The 11,807-nt window shown below is 29.4% G+C and overlaps 1 protein-coding gene across 1 annotated transcript in view; it reads right to left on the bottom strand.

Annotated features, from left to right (window-relative positions):
- Positions 1-11,807, bottom strand: part of LOC107996409 (muscarinic acetylcholine receptor gar-2) — a 59,395-nt gene that overhangs the window by 7,270 nt on the left and 40,318 nt on the right. Inside the window, exons 3-4 of the mRNA XM_017054440.3 lie at positions 970-1,169; positions 38-232 (exon numbers count right to left, since the gene is read on the bottom strand). Of these exons, the coding sequence (XP_016909929.2) occupies positions 38-232; positions 970-1,169 (395 nt within the window). The remainder of the gene's footprint in view (positions 1-37; positions 233-969; positions 1,170-11,807) is intronic.

Raw genomic sequence — 11,807 nt, 5'->3', positions numbered from 1 at the left:
AGGGATATTTATTTATTATTTATGAGAATGAACTTACCAATAAGCATATCGGTGGCTGCTAATGAGGCGATGAAGTAGTTACTCGGCTGTCTTATAGCCCTATCTACGATAAATGCCAGGAGGACTAGAATGTTACCGCCGACAGTTAATAGTATACATAATGCGAGGGAGAAAGCGATCAGTATCGTCTGCCATAGTTCGAAGGGTGGTAGAACAGGTGTGAAAGGTTCCGCTGTTTAATATATAGAATATTCATCCCATTTGTTTTTACTTGTATATACGTGTATTTTCAACTAAAATTAATTTTGAATTATACATGTATATATATATTCAAACAGTGAAAATACAGATGATAATTAAAAAAAATAATATTTTATCATGCATATATTATAACAATATGACGAAAAATAATTTGAATTATATGAAATGCATCTAATAATTAAGCTGAATTATAGTTCTTTTCTAAAATATAAATATTACTCTTATAAAAAATAAAAAAAATATCACGTTTTTTACAATTTTTTATGAATGCTTTTTCTTAAAAATAAATTAACGTTCAGATTCAAAATTTTTAAATAATTTACACAAATTATTCTTTTCTTGAGAATTTTGAATAACAAGAAAGAAATAGCAAAATATTTTAAAGTTTGAAAATTATTGAGTTTCGAAGATTTTCGAAGTTTCGATTTTTTTTTATATATATATATAAATTGTATAAAAACAAGAAATTAATATCTCGCGAAATATTTCAAATTTTATAATTTCCGCTTTCCTGAACCTGTTCAAAATTGCATTTAAAAAAACAATTGCATCTTTTAATTACAAAGATTAAACGGTATAAAATTTTTCCATACAATTTTTTTCTAATTTCATTTGGAACATAGTTAAAATCGAGCCCAGTTATTAAATTCCTCCCTTAATTAAGCACAAACAAGTGATACGGTATCGAGAAAAATTTAATTGTGTTACCGGTTGATAAGGTTGTTGCGTTTCCCGTTATCGTTCCGTTGGTAATATTTGACGGAAACCATTCTGACAGAAGTTCTACATATTCCCCACTGCTCCAACGTGGATCATCCGGGTCAGGCCAGCTTCCATTAAGCTGGGAGCATTCCGTTAAAACTTGATTGTACATGCGACAAAGACGTTCCCGTTGCCTCTCTCGTTTCCTAAAAATTATTTTGAAAGTATTATATTGTTCGTTATATATTAATGTTGTCACAATACATAACCTCTTAGTTGGTCAAAAAAATATTTGTCTCCCTGAGTCATTATTTCAACTCTTTTTTTTTTATACAAATTTTTCACTACTTATCATTTTACACTATTATTGTAGAAAACAATAGTATTAATAAATAAACTTTTATATTTTTGTATATCAATTTTTATATTTACTCTAGAATCAATGAATATATAAATATATTAATACTCTATATGTTTATTGTTTCATTCTATTTGTTATATTAGTAACTTAATCATTTAAGAAAATGATTATAAGAATTCATAAGAAAAAGGAAGATAAAAAAAGATATGTTAAAAATTAAATATATTTGAAATAATATATAAAAGACTTTTAGAGTTTTTACAAATTAATTTCAATTCATGTATATATTAATTTGATAAGAAAAATTATTGATATTTTACAAATATTTAAATATGGATAAGCAAAGGTAATGCAGATTTATCAATAGTAACTAATATTATAATAACTAATCCTATTAATATTTTTTACATATTTTCTACTTATTATTAAATCTTTGAAAATACATTTTTTAATTACTTAAAGATCCATCAGTCTGATAGAATATTTGGATTACTGTGTTCTTTCTCGAGCAAAATATAAGAATTTCCTATTTCAAAAATAAATTATATGGTAATTCGATAAAATTATTAGGGATGAGACATGACACGATTTGCTACGAAAGAAGAATTAGAATCGTAAGAGTGTTACTTCTTTAGTAATGTTCGTTAGCATCGAAGAAAATGTGACAGCGGTATTTCCTGATTTTAGCTAGTGACACGCATGCCTCTTGCTCTCTATGAAACATTGCTGCAGTGGCAACACGAGAAGCAAGTCAAAGGCTGAATACACCGGGCGCACAATGAGCTTGAAATAAGCATGAATGGAACCACATCCATTCCTCCGTTCGCAGGTCCGTGTCGCCAGGAGGGAAGAAACGATGGGCCTCCGCCTTAAAGAGGGTGACTCGTTTTTAAATAATTTAGCTACTCGATCGTAGCTACCCCTCGATTAAACGCTACCTTCATCCTTTACATCCAACTTCGTGAAAGATGTGATTAACGTCGTTCATTCATGAGCTTATCTTGCAAAATATTCATCTACTTTTCTGTATCTCTTGCCTTTGAGAGGAGAAAAATATAATCGAGTATTTCAACTGATAAATCATAATATAAATTTTACTGTTTTATCAATTTGTTATTCTTATTATTAGACTGTGAAATATATATAAAATATATGAATTTCTTTATTATTATTTGTTATTTATTGTAATTTGTATTATAATAGGTAATTATAATTTTTTTCCTTTTATTTTAGGTAATAAATTGTTGCATTTTATGCAGGAAAAATTAATTTATATGCCAAAAATATTCATTCAACATCGCAGAATGTCTGTATTTTTTTTTCCAATATTGTGCCATAATTTATTCATTAATAATTGCATCTTTTAAAATATTGTTAATTTTACATATTTCATTAAAATCTGAATCTTTTTGAAGCATTTTTTTATAGAATTAGAATAGAATTTAGAAACTAATTTCAATAATGTTTTATTTTCAAACTACTTTATGATTTAGTTATTAATGTAAAATTTACAAAAAGTATGGATAAAAATATGCATTTAAATAAATATATTTTATATAATATATATAATTATAATAAATATCCACAGTTTATTTATTATTATATTTTTATTTTATTAGTATTTTGACAATATTAATCTTTAAGTTGAATAACTTGGATTCCATCCATAAATGAATATTTTACAATAATTCCTTTTTTATAAAATTTCTGTTAAAAGCTTTACATTTTTTATAATATTAAAAAGATTAATAAATTTCATTAAAGATTTATAAATATTATTGAAAATATTGAAATTGTTCAATATTGTAATTTTAACATCGTCTTATTCATTTTAACGTTTCAATAACTTAGATACATCAAAAAAAAATTCACTGAGAATACTCTATGTAAATTTTAAGAAAAAAACTTGGAATAATAATTCCTTTTAATTCTGTTTCATATATTATATAATACATTATTCCTCTCAATATAACGTCGCATTAAATAACGTACTTCTAAGATCGAAGATCGAAGATTGAATGAAACGAATGGAAAAATGTAATAAATATAACTTGTTTTCAACCATTGATTTAGGGAAAGACAGAGGGCAATATAGTTAACGTCTTAGGTTGGACATTAGATTTGCAAATCAATGAGATCGTTCTAAGATTATTAGAACGGGTCTCTGCGAACGCAGACAATGAAGTCACACGAATAAAAGATAGAGAGATGAGATCCATTGTTTCAATGTTCTCGAGGGTAAATACTTGTCCTCGTTATAGTAGGCTTTCTCTTCAAGTTGCGCCACCGTGAAATGATTCGTAAATACTTGTCCTCGTTATGGCGGCATTTCTTTTTACAGCTCTAGCAAGTGAAATGATTCGTAAAGAGGAGCCAACTACCTATAATTAATTGGAACTTGGAGCGGCTTAATCACCAACAAAAGAAAAAAAAACATAACGAATCAAAACGTAATATACTTCGAAACATGCTTTCAAATTTGTCATAAGCATTTATTTATTATTAGATACTTAAAAAATTAAAGGAAAAATAATTAAGATAATTCTGTTAAATAATAGAAAAATATATGATAATATAAATGATTATTTATAAAATCTATGGAATAATTTTATAAATTATTCTTAGAGATTTGTAAAAGTACTATCAATTACAATATTTATGATCATATTGCGAACGGGATATCAATTTTGTACATTTTTATTCCTCCATATTTCGTTACAACAACAATTCATACACGCATCACGCGTTAATTAATAAAATATTGACGTATTAAATATATTATTTTGCAAGACTAACCCTCAAGACTTAAAATTATATAATTCAATTATATTAAATTCACGAAGCAATTCTCATTCGATTCTCATCCTCCTGAGAGGATCTCCTTTTAATTATCATACAATATGCAACTCTTAAATCTGAATAATCATCAGAGTAAAAAAAAAGAATATTTAAAAAGAGTTTGAAAATACAAATTTTCTTATTCCACATTTCTTCCATCTTCTTTTCCCTTAGAATCACTTGGAAAAGATATTTATTTTTATTTAATATTTAAGACGATATTTTTTTAATAATTATTGTTCTTTTTTAAATGAAAATTAGAAGAAGTCGGTTTACGAATTAAAACGGATTAAAGACACTTGAGAGAGTATTTAAACGAGTTCGAAGAGGATACGAGTATCGAGTAAGAGCCGAATGCCGAGGAGCAAGGTACTTACTTACGTAGCGTGGGGTCGTTTGCGGGGTACTTTAGACGAGGAAAGGGTGCTCGATGGGTTGCCGCAACAACTCGTGCATCGAAACAAGGGTAAAGTATCCATTTTGTCTAATGAGTTGTAATGCCCGCTCATCAAGGTCATTCAACCGTGAGCCGGAGACACCCCTCGCTCGGGGAGGATTTTCCATTTCTCTCGTATTTCGATATTTTTCAAAAGAGTCGCTCGAAGATCGAAGACGAGGGAAATAGAAAATTTAAAAAAAAAAATGTATGATTGAAAAGTCTATTCGAAAGTGTCTTTGCACGAAAGGTTAATGTTGGCGTATGATAGGTTTCGGATAAATGGAGAAATGCTGGAAATGCTCAATTGCTGGAAATGAAAAATTGTTAAACTCTGTTGTCGTATTGGATAATTCTCTCCTATTTTTTATTAATTACGGACAATTCATAATTAAAGTGTTGTGAAATTGCACAGGTGACCCAGATCTTGTGGGTCTAAGAAAAAAATTTCAAGCGCACTTAGTTAAAGTCTGTAGTAGCCTCAGTTTCCAAAAGCTTCTGTAATAAAAACGCAAATGTGTATGTTCCATAAAGGTAAGTAAAGATAAATATTTTACCAAGAGTCGGTTAATACGGATTGCGAGATGCGAGTAAACGACTCCTGAGAAGGGTCCGCGCTTTTGCAAGAATGGTAAAAATTTATTAATATTTCGAGCAGTGGATAATAATTGTATATATTTCTTTCAAAAGATAATTGTAATGATAAAACACTTATTCAACGAATGTATATTATAAATAGAAACTTTTCTTATTAAATAAACAAAATAACAAATGATAAGATTAATATATATATATAATAATTGTGTTTTTAAGTACATATATAATGTATAAACTTTATAAATTTTTTCTTGTATGATGAACACTTAATGAATTTAATGCTTTGCATGAAAGTAGAATTATGTTTTTTTTAAAATGTTCATGTTTCTTTTACACTAAAATGAATCTTTAGAATATTAATACGTATATAATAGTCCATTATCTTATCTATCTCTCGTCTAATAACTATCAGCATTCATGTGTATGTGGAAGCTGCTATGCCTTATTTGAACTATATGAAGCGTTTTGAATATTCATGCATTTTTACCTCCACATGTCATCCATTTGAGTCAAATATGTAAAATTTGCTTTCATCTCACTTTTCATTTCATTCGTGTACGAAATATTTTCTACGTGCCATACAGGATGATGCTGGGCGGATAGAACAATAGAATAGAGATGATTTTATATGCAAAAATAAATCGAAAAAAAAAGAATAACATTTTCATTCGTAGCTTCGTTTCTGAAAAGATCGAAATTGAAGTGAAAAAAGTTTGATTAATTCTCCATTGGATTCTATATTTTTCGTTTATTTTTCGAAAATACACTAACCCATTGAAAATTCAATCCGTTAACTAAATTCCTTTGTATTTGATAATTTTTTTAAAATCGAAATCAGAAGAAAACTTCATTTGTTGGCTCATCTGGATTTATTTTTCTTTGGCGAATTGTGTGAATACATTTGAGAGTAAAATTCTTGAGAGTTGTGCTTGAAAGTTATTTTTCGCTAATGAACAGCGTTGCGAGGGTGAAAGTTACTCTCGGATCCATTCTTCCACGCATTGTCCACTTGCGAAAAAATACTCTTGAGAATTATTATATTTGTATTCTAAACTTTCGTAAGAAATTTCCTAACTGAATCAAGATATTGAAATTTGTATCATAATATATAATAAGATTAACATTTTGCATTATAGAGACCTCTAACGTTGTACAATTCTACTTTTCCCCAGAAGAATAATTATAACTTGAGAGGTCAAAGAACTCTAATGATTATTTTCTATACTAATCGATTTAATAGATAAATTTTTAATTTAATAAAAACTCGGTCTCTAGGATATCTCTTGCGAAATAATTCATCCGTACAAATATTTTCTACATTTTATTACATTGGCATTTTCTCTCGAAGACACGTGGAATAGTTGAATTCAGTGACAGGCAGGGTGTACATTTCTGCGTTAGGGATTTACGCGAGAGTCTCTTTCTCGAATGAACGATACTCACGTGGCGGATATTCAGTTCCTCTTGAATACCTTGAGATGAAAGGAGAATTCAACGAGAGAAAGCTCGAGTGAACCGAAATAGAAAACGGAAAGATGTGAGAAGTGACTATGGGCATATGAAAAATCCTTTTTTTTTTTGATTAAAAAAAAAAAAACAGTTCGCGGATCATGCTTTTGAATATATAAGTGTGCTAGTTCCATTCGTGAAAATATTTTAATTAACTAACTACGTTTCGCAATAGATGCTTTAGTTCCAAATCATTTCATTCATTCGTATTCTATAAATTATGTTTTTAAATTATGTATTATAAATTATGTGTACAAATATAATGTTTGAGTTGATAACATTCGAATGAAACGATGGATATTACATAATAATTCAATCTGTACGAGTTAAAAATAAAGAAATTATATACACTTTTCGTGTTTATTCATACATCAATTTAATTAAAATTATATAGAATAATATTACATAATATATAACGTATACAATTTGTATCGTATTCTTTTTCCGAGTAGATTAATCACAAAAAATTTTCATCTATCATCGCGAAACCGTATTACCAAGGTAAATTTCATTTCGTTCAATTGTCCCCATTCGTCTCGTTTCTAGCAAAAAACAAAAAAAAAAACATCCTTGTTTACCGCATTAAAGCGAAACATCTCATAAAAAATGGGCGCGATCCATCGAAGTTTAAAGAAGTTGCACGCAAAAAAAGGAAAGAGAGTCCCAGTTAAATTTCATCCGTCCGAAGTACCTCCTTTATTTACATTGTTTCTCGACTTTCTCTTTGTCCCTTTGTAAAAAATCGTAATTTCCAAATTAAAAAGAAAAAACAACGAAAGTTCACAATCGAAAAAGTTTACTTACTTATAAACAAGAGATTGAAATATATCGGCAGTAATCAACGCCGCTTTGCACGTGCCTCAGACTCCATCCTCGTGTATATGTGTGCCAAGAGGATGGTGAAGGGTAGCTGGTATATAAGCCCCGTTAAGCGGAGGATCATCGCCGTGGAATGGCACGATCATACGGATAAAGTGAGAAGGAGAAAGACGGGTGGAAAGACGAAGGGTGGAAGGGGCGAGTGGAAGAAGGGAGATCCACCACCCTGGAGGGGGTTGAGGCGAGGAATTTGAGATGTGGAGAGGAGAGGCAACAAGTACATAGCGAGCAGGCATCGTTCCAATATTATGTGAAAACGCTACTCCCAGTTTCGTTTCGTTTCGTCCAAGAATGAACCAAAACTACGGTTGCCTTCCGTTGTATCGACAATGTTGCCGATGAATGGCAGACGCTTCTTACACCGTACATAGTATTGCGACGACATTGTCAGAATTTGCTGATTTTGAGAAGAACTACTCGTGGAACACTTTCGCATGGCTTGAGCTCAATCGCTCACGATTCTATTGTAATTTTTCGCTAGGAGTTTGGACGTTACGTACTTTTTTCTTTTCTTTTTTTCTTTTTCTTTTTTTTTTACTTGAAAAAATTAAAAGGTTTTGTTCAATTAATTAATTATTATTGGTGGTTTCGGGCAATTTTCAAATTGGTTATATTGCTATATAGTTTGAAATAATTGAAATATTTCTGTAATTAGAAAGTTATCGAAAGATCGAGTTTTCCATCAAGCAATAAATATCATTTCTTCGATTTATTATTTTCCAAACATTAGAAATTTTTTATCAAATGAAATTTGTTTAATCAATAATCGGATAAAGAAACGTAACGTTAATTGAAACAATGGGATATCTATTTTTAATTAATTCATTATATTCGAAAATTATTATGCTCGTATCAAAATGATTAAGACAGATCTTCCGAGATGGATTATGCTTTTAACCTTTTAAAGTCGTTTCGTTACATTGAAAAAGTTACTGATATTAAGCTGACCTATAAATTAATTACTGTTTCAACAGTATAATGCCTAAATGCGAACTTTTAGTCGGTCAAACAAATTAATCGATCTCAAGTTATTTAAAATCACTCGTGTAAAATAAATTTCAATCGGATAAAATAAACGATTGGAGTTGAATCACTTGATTCGTAACTTACTTTTACCCTGAAAAGATAGTGGCGAAGGAAAATAAAATAAATTATCTGAACTGTAAAATTTATAGATTTTCGAAGTGAACGAGTTATATAGTCGATGTAGCAAAAAAAAAAAAAAAAAGAAAAAGAAAAAAATAGGCCGAGCCTAAACTTTCAAAGCGAGATATATTCTTCTATTTATAGTGAAATTTTATGTTCCGTATAAATATGCAATCAATAAAGAATTTTGACAACCCATCAATCTTCGTAAGATTTGTTTTGTATTGTCTCGTTCTATTAATTTCTAAAAATTTAAGAAAGATTTAATCCATATTAAATTCGTATTAAATACAGATTACGAATTTACATATTTAACATGTCATTTATAGAAAATAGTTAATTGGAGATAGAAAATTCAAGATGTATATACATTCAGTGAAATGACAGCAATTTGATGAAGCTTTTAATACTGTATTATTCGAGCGTAGTGCCTATACGTACTTTACCAACTAAACAAGCTTTGGAAATTGAACATACATTTCTAATTCGTTTTTATCGCTAATACGAGGCGAGCTGGCTCACAGAAACTCGTGACACGGATTATACGGATGCATTATACGTATATTAGTCAATGTAATTCATTCTTCCATCTCTAGCGAGAAGACCATAGACGGGAACAAAGCCGTGTAAGAGAGATTCCCTTGTGATTACCTGTACGGTTAGTGTATAAAGTATCTCGAATAAAGATCGATTAGAAATTGATGGAAACTTAATTGCTTTTCATTTTAACCCAGAACTAATCAACGATTAATTAAATTATACGTAGGTAGTATACCTCTTACTTTCATGATCGATCGATGAATAGTTACACATTTCGATTTAATTTGAAAAGAATAAATTGAAATAAAAAATTTAAAAGAGAATCAAAGGAGATTTCAATTTATATTTACAAAGTTTTTAATTATCGTATATAAATATATTACAATAATAAAAAATTTAAGAGAAAAGTTTGATGGAGTACACGACTTGATAATAGAAAAATATCGAGCATAATCCATCAACAAGACACGACTGATTTACCCAGAAGAGGAGGGTGGCAAAGCCATGACGAATTGTCCGCATCACACCATCCATTCTTCGATGCTTCCTGCTAACCCCCTCAAGGGAAACCCTATTTTTATTTTCTCCTCCTCGTCGCATCTGGATGCAGTCTTTGAAAAGGATGCCTCGCCATGCACGAAATACATAACCCATAGCTCCAGGGTGATATCTGTTCCCCCCGTTTCTTCTTCCCGTGACATCGTTTCCTTAAATTCTGCGATGCACCTCTTGTAAGAAATAGGCCGTTATCGCGGGGAAAAAAAAGAGAGAAACTCAGATCCGTAGAAACTTCGCTCGTGCATAAATCGAATCGCACGCCCCTCGTTTCGTTCGCTGGACAGGTGAACTTGCGCACAAGAAATATGGTGTAAAATGATTATACTATTTTCCAAGCTAATAACTTCTGATCAATTATATTTTTTCGACGAATTGGATTTACTATGTCTTTCATAATTCGGTAATTTTTCTCAGAATTGAAACGATGCGATATTTGGGACGTGTATACGAATATTGAGATAACAAATATGCCAAATAGATACTGCTGAATATGTTGAAAGTCAATCCTATTTTTTATAGTTCTTATGTAAATACGTAAAAATTGGATCCCTCGATATTTTGACAATTCATTAATTTTTTCTGGAAATAAAATGCCACGTTTGGAATATAAGTCGATAGTAAATATGCCAAATAACGAGGGTTGAAATCTTTGATTGAACGTTCGTTTTAAACTATTTAATTTTTGAGATTCGTTTTAAAATAAATATCATAAGAATAATATAATTTTATTAAAATTATTAGATAATGTATTATTGAGAATTAAGAGACACAGAATCTTCGTAGATTTTTTTTTAAATCTTTAATTGATCGAACTGAAGAACTGATTCAGATTGATGATAGAAGGTTAATTACGGAAATAGTACAACTTTCTAATCAAATCATGAAATTGTAAAATTTTTAATTATACCGTTTATATTCTACTATTAAATGTTAGAGCTTTTTTGGAGAACGTTTTATCTTATTTTATTTTATACAATGATTATTCTTTATATTTTAAACTTTATATTTTTATATTTCTTCATCTTTAGTTATGTTTCGCTGGCTTGGTTGTAGTTTGCCAACGGCAAAAATGAAAGAAAATGAGAACAAGCCAGGATGAGTAAAAAGTAGAGGGATATATTCTACGTGTTATATATTCGTTTTAATATTTTCTAATTTTTTTATTGTGATTAAGAACATTTTATCAAGATTTTGGATAAAATTCTAGTAAAATGGAAGAACAAGGGAAAAGATAGATTTTAATGCTTTCACGTAATTAGAAATTCTAGAAATTATTCGCGAAAAAATAGAAAATATAAGATAAATACATTTTGAACGCGTTTCTAAATATTTGTTTTAAAAAAGTGGAACATTATAATTTTTATAACTTCTTGTGTATTCATTAATGTTTTTAATTATTTAATTAATCAAAAATAATGTTTCTTCCTTCGATTTCTAGAAAATGAAATAAATTTTTAAATGAAAGATAGAAATGAAAGAATTTTTTTCATTTAAGTAGATTTCGTTATCCCGATATTTGCGAATGCTTCACAATTAAATCCAAAATTAATTTTTAAGTAGCAATTTCATATTTATATCTTTTTCAAACGTTTGGAAAATACTTTAATATTTATTAGAATGAAATCTGTTTCATATAAAGCGAATAATGAATCAAGTTTTTAGCAATTTGATGAGGTTACATCTTCCCATTTAATCCCCTTTTGACTTTGCCCTTGTTTTGTGTTGATTTTAGTTTCATTCTCTGTGCGAGAATGAAATTCGGCGCGCAAAAGTCTAGAGATGAAAGTAGAAGTTAGCAGAAAATTTCCCGAGATTGAACGTTGCTGCGGTCCAAGAGAATTGCCACTAAGACTAGATTCATCACTTGTCGAAAAATTTGCTAACTTCTTTAAAGGTTTCTCAAAGTTTAGTAAGAAACTTTCAGTATTGCTACGAACAAGCAATTTCGTTATATTACAAATTTTAAAGTGTAATTGTTAT

This window comes from Apis cerana, linkage group LG9, assembly GCF_029169275.1.
Source record: "Apis cerana isolate GH-2021 linkage group LG9, AcerK_1.0, whole genome shotgun sequence".
NCBI lineage: Eukaryota > Metazoa > Arthropoda > Insecta > Hymenoptera > Apidae > Apis > Apis cerana.
This window is presented reverse-complemented; position numbering and strand designations above follow the sequence as displayed.